The 13,819-nt window shown below is 55.5% G+C and overlaps 1 protein-coding gene across 17 annotated transcripts in view; it reads right to left on the reverse strand.

The window, feature by feature from the left end:
* Positions 1–13,819, reverse strand: part of CNTN6 (contactin 6) — a 470,116-nt gene that overhangs the window by 73,358 nt on the left and 382,939 nt on the right. For 14 of the 17 annotated variants that reach the window (XR_011379688.1, XM_051831862.2, XM_051831866.2 and 11 more), the window contains 3 exons: positions 10,370–10,465; positions 2,299–2,502; positions 512–614 (listed from right to left, as the gene is read on the reverse strand). Coding sequence is in view for 16 of the 17 variants with exons in the window: in XM_051831862.2 (XP_051687822.2) it covers positions 512–614; positions 2,299–2,502; positions 10,370–10,465 (403 nt within the window). In the remaining variant the exon portion in view is untranslated. The remainder of the gene's footprint in view (positions 1–511; positions 615–2,298; positions 2,503–10,369; positions 10,466–13,819) is intronic. The other 3 variants (XM_070051245.1, XM_070051246.1, XM_017350190.3) reach the window with 1 other exon arrangement.

Consider the following 13,819-nt stretch of genomic DNA (forward strand, 5'->3'; position numbering starts at 1 on the left):
GACACAGAACCCAGCCCCGTGCCCGAGAGGCGTCTCCCAGAGCCACACACCACGCCCCACAGCCAGGCCGCAGGGCCCGGTTCCCCTGAGGCCCAGCGACCCTGGATTGTTACCAGGCTTATCTTGGAGCTGAGCACTGAGGGTCTGCTGACCATTGAGAGGAGAGACAGCCCAGGCCCGCGTGCAGGATGGGCGTGAGTGCAGGGAAGGGTGTGTGGGAGGCCTCCTGGCTGGCCCACGGCTCACCAGGCCCCCGTGCTCCGCCCTCTGCACTCCCTACGTGGGTCTCAGCAGCTCACACCACAGGAAAATCAGCACACGTAAGGGAAAATGCAGCTGATCATTTTGGAAGCATCAGACGCGCTTATTGAGATTCCAATCGGAAGGCTGCACTGCTGGCCAGCATTTGAAATCTACTGTGATTTACTTTAGACCGATGTTGGAATAACAAAAAGGTTTAAAAAAATTAAAGGAACCAGAAACAAAAAAACAAAACCAGAAACCACCTTACTTTCCAAGGGCAAAGCATTCCAGTTTTACAGACGAATCCTTTGCGGCTGGGACAGTGTCGGGAAAACGCACTTCAATCTTTGGCTCATATTCCCCCATCACACCTGTTAAATATCAAAAGAGCTAGCAGCATTTCTGGAGAAGAGAGGTTTTCTGTGACGTAAACGCTTCATCACCCCACACCTGGCCATTTGCTCGTAACGAGAACGCACTTTTCCAATTAAGGACAGAACACATGCTTCTGAATTTCCAAAAACACTTTTGTCCCGGGGACCCTGGCCTTGCTCCCATGACAGGAGCCCGGGGAGGGGCATCCTGGGAGTGAGGGAGCTTCCCAGGCACCCATGGCACGTCTGGGGCAGCCCCACTTAATCCAGAAGTCAGTATTTCCACAGCGAAACAGGCAGAGGGCTCACAGCCATCAGCCATGCACGTGGGGGAGCACTGGGATTTTGCTGCCGATTTTGTTGGCTGTACACCAACAGAAATTTCTATTTCACAATTTTAACATTTGCAGTAGATAGGACAGAGGTCTGCCTGCAGCACACACCTCCTCCCAGAGAGGGGTGGCAGCCTCCCAAATTCAGCCAACCACAGCCGGAGGTCTTAGCAGCATTTGGTCACCACTGGTTTCCAGACCAATTGCCTGCAGGCTTACAGTGAACAGAGTGCTGGGGGCCAGCGCCCCGCAGATGGGACAGAGCCAGGCCCTGGAGTGCTCCAGGAGGCCTGGGACTGCCGTGGAGGGAGCTACGTCCTTCAGGAATCGGCAGAGGCCCTGCCCTGGGTGGTGTTTCATTTCCCTGACATCTGACATCTCCTGCACGCTGACTTGCAGAAGAGGTTGGCTTTGTTTACTTTCTGTACAACGCTGCCAGCCTGTGTTGACATAAATGTGCTGAAGGGAGCAGAGGGGATGGGAGGAGGGAGGGATTAAGTAGGGCAGAAAGAGAGATCGGGCAGGGACGATGAACGATGGAAGAATGGGCAGTCTACGCAGCCTGGAACAGAGGTGAGTAGGTGAGTGAGGGGAGAGGGTCACTGAGGAACACAGCCCTGTGATGTGTGTGTGTTGGGGGGACAGTGACCGTGACGGGCTGTCACCAGACTCCCTCTGGGGTGGGGTCCACAGCTCCAGCCATCGTCAGTGCTACGGCCCTGCTCTGCTTACACCCTCAGACAGCAGGAAATCCCATGTGGTGTTGCAGTTCAAGTCCCAAGTCTGATCTCACAACGCACCTGGTGTGCCCACTGTGACTGTTTAAATGATCCTCCTGGCCGTCCCAGTCTCCTACCAGCTCCGTCAGAGGCCAGGCTGGGTGTGTTCCTTCACAGGAATACAATCAGTGTGAACCTGGCGCTGCTGGTTTGCTTTGCTTTCCCTCGACAGGAACTTTCCCCCACTGTGCCAGCCAGGTAAATCGTAAAAGGACACCGTAAGAATCAGTGTGTGGAAGAAAGGAGACCGTGGACAGGTTGCAGCGTATGCTCCGGAAGGTGAAGTAGACCGGGCGGCACCCACGCGTCACACACACAGCCAGCCCCTCCCCAAGTCACCTTCACAGCATGTCCTTGAACAAAGGAAAGAGGAGGCTCCAGGACACCCCGAGCAGGTGGGTGGACCGCAGGCTGCTGCCCGCCCCTCTGCCAGTGTGTGGCTGCCCTCTTGTCTGTGAGCGTCGCCTACACTCCCGGGTGCCGTGGCTCCCGCAGCAAGAGGGAGCGGACAGCTCTGCACCCCCGGCTTTCACAGCCACACGCACAGGCCGAGACAACGCAAGCTCTTACCATCGGCTCGCTGCACTAAGGGGCTGGGTGGGCCTCGCACGCTCCTCCTGGCCTCCCTGTTGGTGACGAAGCAGGTGTAGTTGCCGACATCCGACGGCTGCACCTTGGCGATGTACAGGTTTCCCGTCTGCTGGGATATGAACCGCCTCCTGTCCTCGTGCACACTCAGGAGGCTGTCGTTGAACGCCCATGCGTAAGACAAATCTGGAAAACAGAACACATTCTGCTTTCCTGGCTGCATTCACCCGCATCTGTGATTTCTGTGTCCTGCTGCTCTATAACTGGAATAGAACCAGGACCCTCGTGGCCAGGTTATGAAGATTACCTGGCACAACCCCAGCGCTCACTTGCATTCCTGTGCACCCCGGGTGGGTGGTAACCCCCCACCCCACCCTCGCTGCCTTCTCTGGGGATGAAGGGGGTGAGGATGGGACGTCAAGGGTGTGAGTGCGCGAGTTCGTTAGGTAGAGCCGTTAGACACAAAAGGGCGCTTCAGCAAGTTCATGGAACGTGCGGGTTACAAAACATGATACAGGCAGTTCAACGCTTCTCACACAAAAACAAACGTGTAACTGTGTTCCCTCTCTCAGGACTGCCTTGAAAGCCCCGTACATGAAGTCTCGTGGACCCGGACCCCCAAGCAGCTTGTTCTGAAGCTGAGCTTCCTGCTGTGCGTTCAGAAGGATCCAACACACTGAGGGTACTTGTTCAAGTTCAAGGATCATACCACAGACCTTGGGTTCACTCACTGAACGTTCCAGAACTCTTGAGCGCCTCTTCTGGGGCAACCGGGGGACGTGGTGTGCAGAAACCCAAACCACACCAAGGCCCTGCCTGCCACTGCCAGTGCCACTGGTGTGCATCACCACGACGTAGAATGGGACAGAGGCAGGGAGCCCAGAGGGTGCTGTGACCAAGACAGGCTTTGCAGAAAAAGGAACCCCATGTTGAAACCAGCTGGGTGAAGACAGCTGCCCACACAACAGATGGCCACGGGCCAGAGCCGCCCCCAGGGCTGTACTGAGCTGAGCTGCGCGAGCAGACTGAGAGGAGCAGGACTCAGGGCTCCGCCCCGTGCCCCTCCAGCCCCTCCCCTGCTCCTCAGACACCCGACGCCGTCCTGAGAGTCCTTCACAGCCACTGGTGCCAGGAAGACGGAGCCCGACGGCACGGATGTCTCACGGCTTGTCTGAGATTTTCTCTAGCTGCCCTTCGGAGCCTCAGCACTCTTCCTTTTCGCTGAGTCGCTTCCGTCCTGTGATGACGTCACCACGTCCTTGGACACGTGCCCGGCGTCTGCCTGGGTCTTCCACGCCAGGCGAAGCCCGAGTCTCGTCTGAGGCCGTGGGTGCGTTTTCTTCTCTCCTGGGGAAGTGGCCAGCAGTGAGCTGTGGGACCTACAGGAGCTGCCCCGGCGGCCAGGGGTTACAACTGTCCAGGTCCTCACAGAAATCACAGTGTCATTTTTGAAAAGATTTTTGTCCAGAAATCTCCGCACCAGACAATGTTCTCATGCATTATGGCTCTGCACGTGCGGTTCCATGTGAGGTCGAGGAGATGAGGCTGACTGTGGAGAGCAGAGGGCATGGAACCAGGTCTACAAAGGGCAGGAACACAGCTGGTTCAAAGGGGACCCCAAGTAAGTGGGGCTGGGACCCCGCTGAGGCCTGGTCATTAGGCGGAAAGGTCTCTGCCTGGGCATCCACACACAGCTCACAGGAGAGCAGGGTGTGCAGCCGAGGCCTCAGCTCGTGTCTGTCCTCTGCACTTATGTTAACACTGCACAGAAGCAAGACGCCAGGGAGACAGAACACTCCCGTCCGGCTTGTTCTTAGTCTCCCCAGCTGGGGGCACAGCACCCCACTCACTCCTCTCCAGCCGGAGTTGCCTCAGGCATGTGGGGAGTGGCCCCGGGGTGGGACATCTGTGTCAGTCTCCGTTTCTGTCTCAAAAACGAACAATTCTCAGAAGCGTGAGGCCGGGATGCAGACCAGCAGCCGCTCCGAACCTCAATCAGATCCAACAGAACTCTCAGGGAGGCGGAAGGGGGGGTGGCGCCATGCTTTCTCCCTTCTGCCAAGGCAGTGGGGGGCAGGGATATACATAAAGAATACTGTGTATAATATATAATCTGATGTGTAATACAGAGTGTGCACAGTACACAGAGGGCGGCAGATTCTATAAAGGAAGGAAAACAACGGAAGGAAGAGCGTGTCTCCCAAGAGAAAGGCTGTTAACCCCCGGAGGAACAAAGGATCCACTCCCTACGATCCATAAATGATGCCAGCAACAGAAATGCAGTGCACAAACTCTACTGTCTCTCCCAAGAACGAAGACGACACGAGGCGAGGACACGACGAGGAACAATCGCAGGAAAAGTGCCACTTGGGCCTGAAGTGTGCGAACGCCAAATGTGGTGGGCCTACGAGATGGGAACTCCTCGTATCAGTACTCACAGCTTTAGTTTTGTGAATTAAAAAATAATCTGAAATAAATTCTGAAATAAAAAATCAGGCCAAGTACACAAAAACCCAAGTTGTAGCGTTCTGGGAAAAGCACTGTAGATCGGGCATTCGCTCTCCCCTTCCTGTTCCCGTCACCAGAACCGGGGATTTCTGTGACTCATCCAGAGACACCGGAGGAATCAGGAGGTCGAGGGCAGGCTGCAGGCCAGGCGAGGGAGAGGGTCGCCGGTCACTACTGGAACCCACGGGCTCAGGACTCGGCTTCGCCCGGCCCCAGTTCCCACCCCCAGGTGAGGGAATCTCTAAGGGGATTTGCTCCTGTGCCCTCGAGCCTCCACACCCTCCCTGGAGACTTGGGGAGGCAGACGACAAAGTGCAGCCAAGGCCTGGGGCTACATCGACAGGAAACGCGGGAAAAGGCCATTGTGACCCAGAGACAAGGATTTCGGAGAAGGGTACAGCTGCTGTCACGCACAGCAGGGTGCCCCGTGCAGCGGGCGCTAGGGAACCTCTCTGTGCCCACACCCAGGGGGCAGGAGCAGGGCCTGAGGCAGCTGGGCCCCTAACGGCTTTGACCCTCACCACCCTGAGCCTCAGATGCCAGCTGATGCCGGCAGAGTGCGGGTGACCTCAGTGGGAGGCTGGACACAGAGACAGAGACTTGGGTTTGCAGCGCAGTGGGCAGGTAGAGGGTCGGCTGAGGCCCTGTGAAACTTCTGACCCCGGCCTCACCTCCCTGGACCCCAGACCACAGGTGCACAGCTGCCTCTCACCCTCACCCCTCGTTCCTTCCGGCCTCCCCTGCCCCTGCTCTCAGCTCCCGCCCTGGTGCCCTCTGCTGCCTCACGTCCCAGCCTGTCACTTCTTCCCCAACAGTTGCTCACGAGGCTTCCGACTGAGGACAGTCGACAGGGCGCTCCTCACCGTCAAGAGGGAAAAGGGAGTTCCGAGGGCCCTGTCCTCGCTGCCTCCCCGCAGTGTCAGCTTTTGTGAAATACAGAGGAAGAGCAAGTTCCCGGGCCACGTGTCTGCGCAGGGGTCCCCATTCCCTCCCATCTGGCGAGAGTAATAAGGTTCTGCTTTCTGAAATCGAACACAGCCCCTCCGCGTAACGGAAATTACAGGTTGCCACGGGTGCCTGCGAAACCTTTGTATTCTTCAACCTGTAATCCAGGCCCTGAAGCTGTGATTTTCACCTCTCCCTTGGTGAATTCATTTTTATCTTAGCTGCTAACACTTTCCAGCCCTTCCCTACCCTGGTGTGTCTTTCTTCGGTAGGGGACTATTTAGAACCCACTGGAAGACTCTAGCCAGACACTGGGACAATCCCATGAGAAACACTGCGTTGTGGGGTTAACTGGGCATTGCTGACGTGCCCAGCATGCACAGTGGGTCCTGGATCTGTGAGCTTCATTCCCCCAAACACTGCCACTGGCTTGGTTCTGGGTCTTTCTGACGTCAGACTGTTGCTCTCTCCGAGGCCCCTACATGCTCCTGTGCACCAGCCCCTGGTCCTCTGTCAGCGACCCCCTTCCTGTCTGTGGTCCCCCTGCCTCCCCTGCTTGTCCCCAAGCCCCCTGGCGGTCTCAGCGCCTCACACTCAAAGGCAAGGCTGCACAGCCTTCCACACTGCCCACCCTCTGTCCATCTGCTCAGGCTCTCCTGGACACCCCCCTCCCCGCCCTCCCCTCTCCCAGCTACATGGGGCTGTCCCGCTCTGTCCCCATCGCCAATGGCTGCTGCTGCTCCATTTCTGTACTGTTTAATGGGAGGAAGAACACTAATGCCCCCCAAACCAGAAGTTTATGACCCCCCCACTTGGCTTTTCAGAACTGCTGTGTAAGTCACGCGCAGCTCAGGCTGAAACCCTTGAATTCTTTAGTGTTTTCTCCACCTGCTACGTGGCTCATGAGCCGTGAGTGCCTGTGACAGGGCTCCTGCGATGGCCGAGCAGCCACGCGGGCCCTCAGGGTGAGGGTCCCCCAGGTGGTCCCCTGTGGGTCACGCCGACAGCACTCACCTGCACCCTGACGCTCTTGCTGGGTCAGACAGCAAAGCTGCAGCGAGCGTGAGCGTGCGGCGGACTCCGTCCCTGAGCAGATGCAGCCAGGTCACTGACAGCCCTGACTGTCGCCCTGCCGCGGCTCCAGCACGGACACACGGGACACCCGCGATTCTACCCACCATGTGGGACGCGGCCTCCGGGAGGGGGGCGTGGTGATGGGCGTGGACACCTGCTTTTGGTGCCACAGGATGGGCCCGGCAGGGTGGGCAGCAAATTTCTCGAGGCAGAAAACAAACGAGCAGGATAAAGAATTTGGAGTGCAGTGCTGAGAGTCAGTGGACAGATGCCCTTTGGAATATTCCAGAATGGGCACTTCACTGCAAACCTGGTCCAGTGCTTCAGGGCTAAACACCGGTGCTAAGTCCTGGTTATGCTACTGCAGCGGCAAACCTAACGAAAACCCAAACACCGCGTTCCCCACAGAACTCAGAGCAGGGTCACGACCCACCCGAGACCTGCGACCCACCACTGTGACGACCCACCCCGTGTGAGTGCACGTTCGCTCCACAAGGGATCCAGGAACGCCTGCATTTCACCCCATGTACCACACAGCTTTTGAAGTGTTCTTATGTAAGATGAATTCCAAGTTCATCTCTTCAAACCAGACTTTCTCAGTAGACAAGTATAAGAAACAAAAGGGAAGCGCTTTTCACAGTGCCACAGTGATAATTCAATCATTGATAGCTGCTATTACTAATGGTATGTTTTCCTCTGACTAATCAATCTCTAGGTGGTTAATTGGACCCATGAATGTCGGTCAATACCCTCCTCAGTTCTGATCTAGGACAGCAATAAAGAACAAAGAACGTTGTTCCAGCACTCCTGACCTCAGGAGATCACTCAGGTGACACTGAATGTCACGCAATGCACCCAGAGTCATGGGTAACACACCTTATGACAAACAAATGATCCATACACTGACAAGTACCCCCAGGACCATGGGTAATGTTCCAACACTGGCTGTCATCAACACTGAAAAATACCCCCAGGACCATGGGTAATGCTCCTTGTGACATTGAGTGTCACCAACACTGACAGGTACCCTGGGACAATGGGTAATGCTCCTTGAGACACTGAGTGTCATCGACACTGACAGGTACCCTCAGGGCCATGAGTAATGTTCCAACACTGGGTGTCACCAACACTGACAGGTACCCTGGGATAATGGGTAATGCTCCTTGAGACACTGAGTGTAATGCTCCTTCTAACACCAGGTGTCTCCTACGCTGACAAGTGCCCCCAGTACCATGGGTAATGCTCCTTCTAACACCAGGTGTCTCCAATGCTGACAAGTGCCCCCAGTACCATGGGTAATGCTCCTTCTAACACCGGATGTCTCCAATGCTACAAGTACCCCCAGGGCCATGAGTAATGCTCCTTCTAACACCAGGTGTCTCCAACACTACAAGTACCCCCAGTACCATGGGTAATGCTCCTCTAACACCAGGTGTCTCCAATGCTGACAAGTGCTCCCAGTACCATGGGTAATGCTCCTTGAGACACCGGATGTCTCCAACACTACAAGTACCCCCAGGGCCATGGGTAATGCTCCTTGAGACACCGGGTGTCACCAACACTGACAGGTACGCCAGGGCCATGGGGCTGCTTCCTAGGACATCACTTGAGGACACCACTCCTCCCACACAAGGGACCAGCGGTGCAGTTCCAAGGTCTCCACTGATGGAGGTGTGGCTGGTCTGGGACTTCACTCCGTGGCATGCATCCGAGGACACATTCTTGCTGTGCACAGCTGAGGCGGCGGTGGGGGAGGCTCTTCGATATGTGTATCTGACTCACGGTACCAAAGTGTTATGTTCCTGCCATCCTCGATCAGAGTAAACAAAGTTGAAAGCAAGCGCCGAACGAGTCAAGACTCCTCGAACAGTGTCAGGGCACAAGAGTCACAGGTGGCACAGATGATTCTGCATAGCTTATCCTTGATGATGGTCCTGGAAAATAATCTTCTCTATGGGTAGACGACGAGTGCCAGCTGAAAGCCTGAGCAACTTGGGCACGCCCCTGAAGACGCACTGACAGCATTGCCCTCTCCCTCCCATTTCAGGGAGAGCCGCCACGCGTACCATGGGGCTAGCTTCCATCTGCTTCCTTTTCTTCTGAATTGGTATTTTACAATGTTGCATAAAAGTGAAAATAATTATAAGAAATATCTTGTGGGGGTTGGCACTTGGGACACCCACATTCACATCGAATCCCAGCCTCCGGTTACTGTGCGCCCTGGGAGGTAGCAGGTGACTGCTTAAGCTGCTGGGGCCCTGTCACCCAGTGGGAGACCTGGACGGAGCTCCTTGCTTCTGGCTTCAGCCTGACCCAGCCTCAACAGCTGCAGACATTCGGGGAGTGAACCAGCAGAGAGAATCTCTCTCTCTCTCTCCCTCTCCCTCTCCCTCTCTGTCACTGCTTTTCAAATACACATACACACACACACACATGTGTATGTGTATTCTCAGGTTTTTAAAGGCTTAAAAATGCTATATGAGGGCTGACATTGTGGCGTAATGGTTCAAGCTATCGCCTACAATGCCAGAATCCCATACGGACGCTGGTTCAACTCCCAGCTGCTCCAGTTCCAGTGCAGCTCCCTGCTAATGCTCCTGGGAAAGCAGCAGAAGATGTCCCAAGCCCTTGGGCCCCTGCCTCCATATGGGAGATGCAGATGAGGCTCCTAGGTGCTGGCTTCAGCCTGCCCCAGTCCTGGCTGTGGCTGCCATCTGGGAAGTGAACCAGCAGATGGACGATCTCTATGTATCTCTCCCTCCCTCTCTCTGTAACTCTGCCTCTCAAATAAATAAAATAAATCTTTTTTAAAAAATAAAATTTGGCTTAATATTACAAAAAAAAGTTGCCTGCACTTTATTTGAAAACACCTGGCCCATCTGTTTTGAAAATTTTCCTCTTGCAGAGTGGACATCCACTAGGTCACGGGCAGTGGTGGGAAAGACCTAAGGGCTGGATGTGAAAGCTGGCTGCACTGCCCGGGGGTCCTCACCGCACTGCACTGCTCTTGCTGCGAGGGTTCAGAGTGTGATCCAGGCCCCGCTCTGATCTCCGCTGTGTGTGCCCGCTCTATTATCACGGTGTGAACAGCAGTGCCATGCGATTCTGCAGGCACCAAAGGAAACCACAGAGTGAATACCTCCTCCAGTTCACCGACTGTCGGGAATCATGACCCAGTTTACCCAATCTCCTGCAACCTGAGAAATGTGGAGCCCCGAGGGGACGAGCACCCACGGTGTCCTGGATCCCTGGCACGAAGCTGGTGCCTGGAGCAGTGCCGACTTCTCTGGGGCAGAGGCCGGAGCAGGCCGCCTGCCAGCCAGCACAACACAGGTTCCTGTGCTGTGCACACCCGGCTCCCTCTGTACTCCTGAGGCCAGACGGAGGCCGGAGTGCGCGTCTCCAGGGAGCCCGACAATGAGCGGGCCTGACAGTCTTAGTGTTCCTCAATGATCTAGAAGGAGCACAGGCCTGGGCTCCGTGCCACCCCCGAGCAAGCCCACAGTGCTGCCCGACCCCGGCCTACCTCCGACGTGGGGCGGCCGGCCGCACAGGAGCACCACGCCCTGGCCTTCTCGCACGGACACGGCGCTTCTGGCCTTGGCTTCAAAGTCTTCGATATCTTGGGAAACAGAGAGAAGCAGGTTTAGAGTGAGTTTCTCTGCAGAAGAAACCTGCTGCGTGTACTGCAGCATCAAGGGTCCCAGATGCCCGTGCCTGGCTGACTGCAAGGTTTCAGGGACAATTTGTTTACACTGATCACTCTGCCTCAAACCGTGTGTAGCATTGCACCCTTCCTTCAGCACCATGAAACAGACAATGTAGTCAAGACGCTGTGAGGCCCCCACTAAAGCTCACCACCTGCTCTTCCACACGGCCGGCTGCCCCGTGGGCACGAGGAGGGGTCTGCAGTGAGAGGGAGGGCTGGAGACAGAACTGATGAGGCAGGACATCTGCTCTCTCCTGATGCGCCCCTTCACAAAGCCCCTGTAAGACCTTATGCGGAATACTGTGATGGCCTGCATCAGAAGGCTACAGTCAGAGTCGAGACAGCTTACTGTCTCGCTGGAACACCCACGGGAAGCACAGATCTCCCCGCGTTCCTGGAGAACGGTCGCCCAGCCTCTGGGATGGGGATGCTGCTTCATTTCTTAGTTTCTTTACCTGTAAAACCCTCCCACTCATTCAGCCAGTCATTCACTCAGTGGGCTGGGTGTCTACCACAAGTCTGGAATGCTTGCGAGAGCAAAAAGAACAAGAAAGGCATGCACCTGCCCTTACAGGAGAACTCGACGAGGGGTTAGAACAAGCAGGTCATCTACGCGCTGTGGTCAGCGTCCCGAGACGGAGCCTGCCACGTGCCCGCCCACTCTTCCACACGTCCCTTGCATGGCCACAGACTCTGACCATCTCCCTTGCTGACCAGCAGACACGTCCCCCATATCCGGCAGCCAAACCTGGGGGACAGATGAGACGAGCACAGCCCCCTCCCAGCCCTCCAGCAACACCCAGGAGGCAGTGATGAGGGAGACCTTGGCAGCCATTGGTTGGTCTCCAAAGAGCCTGGATACTGGCAGGAGTGTGTGCAGCAGAGCCACAGCGTATCCGGAACACACATCTCGAAGTGAGAGAGACACAAACTTCTGTCCCACTGCAGGCATTAATCTCAGGTGACCTCGTCACAGGAGACATCCCAGGAGGAAAACAGAGAACACAGCTGATGGTTGGAGTAAAGGGCGCCCAGTCAAAGGCAGGACCAGAGCGCCCCGTGTGGAGAAGCCGCGGCTGTGTGGCTGATGCACCCTGGCCCAGGTTCACTGACAACCACGGAGAGCAGGCACGCGGGCTTTCAGAGCGCAGGTGCACTGTGTAAAGCACCGAGGGAAAGTGGACCTGAGCAATGGCATGTCCAAGCCAACGACCGAATGACAGATGGGGATGCAAACGCCCCGAGCGCCACCCAGAATCACCAGGGATGGGAACGCCCCGAGCGCCACCAAGGGTCACCGGGGATGCTAACGCCCCGAGCGCCACCAAGGATCAGACGGGGATGCGCTAGATCTAAATGAACTGACCTGCCCAGTTCCTAATGTCATCCTGCTGAGAAAACATCAGTAAAAATTCTACATTATTCCATTAGGGGGAAAACGGCCAAAATCTGAATAGCAGCTTCTTGTTAGGTTGGAACAGAAAATTACAGATGGAGTCTTCAAATATTTTCATTGGTTATCTTAGAGGAGTGGATGTGAGATGCGGAAGAGGAGATCAACGAACCTCTCCCTACACTCGTGCATCTTTCAAAATGTTATAGATTTTAGGTGGGGGGTAGGGTGTGTGTGTGGGGGTGTGTGGGGGGGTGTGGGTATGGGTGTGTGTGGGTATATGTGTGAGGTGTGTATGTGTGTGGGGTGCACAGGTAAGGGTATGTGTGTGTCTGTGGGGGGGACATGAGGGGTGTATATGTGGTGGGGTGTATGTATGAGGTATGTATGTATGTGTATGTGTGTATGTGTGTGGGATATGTGTATGTGTGTACCTGTGCAGAGGGTATAGGTGAGGGTGTGTGGGGATGTATATGTGGTGGGGTGTATGTATGAGGTATGTATGTATGTGTATGTGTGTATGTGTGTGGGATGTGTGTATGTGTGTACATGTGCAGAGGGTATAGGTGAGGGTGTGTGGGGATGTATATGTGGTGGGGTGTATGTTTGAGGTATGTGTGTATGTGTGCGCATTTGCATGTGGGGGTGTATGTGTGTGTATATGTGGGGGAGTTATGTGTATGTATGTGGGTATGTGTGTGTGTGAGGGGTATGTAATGTGTATGTATAGGGGGAGTGTATGTGTGAGGTGTATGTTTGTGATGGGTGTGTAATGTGTGTATGTGTGAGGGTGTGTGTATGTGAGGGGTGTGTACATGTGTGGGGAAAGTGTATGTATGAGGTATATGTGTATATGTAGGGGGATGCATGAGGGGTATGTGTGTATGTATGTGGGGGGTTTATATGTGACAGGTGTGTGTATGTGTGTGGAGAGTGTATGTGTAAGGTGTGTGTGTGTATGTATGTAGGGGGTATATGAGGTGTGTATGTTTGCGGGTGTGTATGTATGTGGGGGGTGTATGGGGTTTATGTGTGTATCTGTGTGTGTGTGTATGTGTGTGTGTGGCTTTATGGGTACAGGTGTGTAGGGGAGTGTATGGGTGAGTTGTGTGCGTGTATGCAGGGGAGTGTATGTGCGAGGTGTGTGTGTGTGTGTATGGGGGGGTGGTATCGGGGGAGGGGTATGTGTGGGGGTGATGTTATTTAACAGTCCTGTGGTCTAACCGGAGTAAATTATTAGCATCATTCAGGAGAACTCAGGAATCCTGTTGGGGACCTCTTGTGTTATCCAGGAAGCACCTCACGGGCTGTGGGCTGAGTGTACGGCGTCCATCAGTCCACAGACAGAGACTGAAGCTGCAGAGCTTGGGGAAGAAGTGGTGAGAGCCGAGGAGCAGGTGGGCAGGGCATGAGGCTGCGCGGCCCCAGTGCCCAGGGAGAACAGGCGTGGTTGTGACGGGGAGGGCCCTCCACTGGCAGACGGGGGAGGAGTGAGACTAAGGTCCTGGTAGAGCCAGAGCGTGCTGGGGCTGCAGGGCAGGCCTGGCGCAAGGAGGAAGAGGAGGAGGAAGAGAGCCGGGCTGGGAAGCGATGCACAGCCGCTGCTGCTGCTGAGTGAGCACGCGGCACCTGCAGCGCTGGGGACGGGCAGGTGCGACTCTGCGCAAACAGGCAGCACACACGGTGGCAGCAGATGGGCTATGGGGATGTGAAGTCCCTGGGCCGCGCGGCCTGGGATAGAGCGGTGAGGACCCTGCCTGTGGCACTCCGGGTGGTCAGGGCAAACTGTTTTATTTTTCTCTGATAGAAAATTCAGACACACTGACCCACAAGGCAAGTTAACTACAGCAGCGTAGGTCTCACAACATCTTTGC

Source organism: Oryctolagus cuniculus, chromosome 10 (genome assembly GCF_964237555.1).
Source record: "Oryctolagus cuniculus chromosome 10, mOryCun1.1, whole genome shotgun sequence".
Taxonomy (NCBI): domain Eukaryota; kingdom Metazoa; phylum Chordata; class Mammalia; order Lagomorpha; family Leporidae; genus Oryctolagus; species Oryctolagus cuniculus.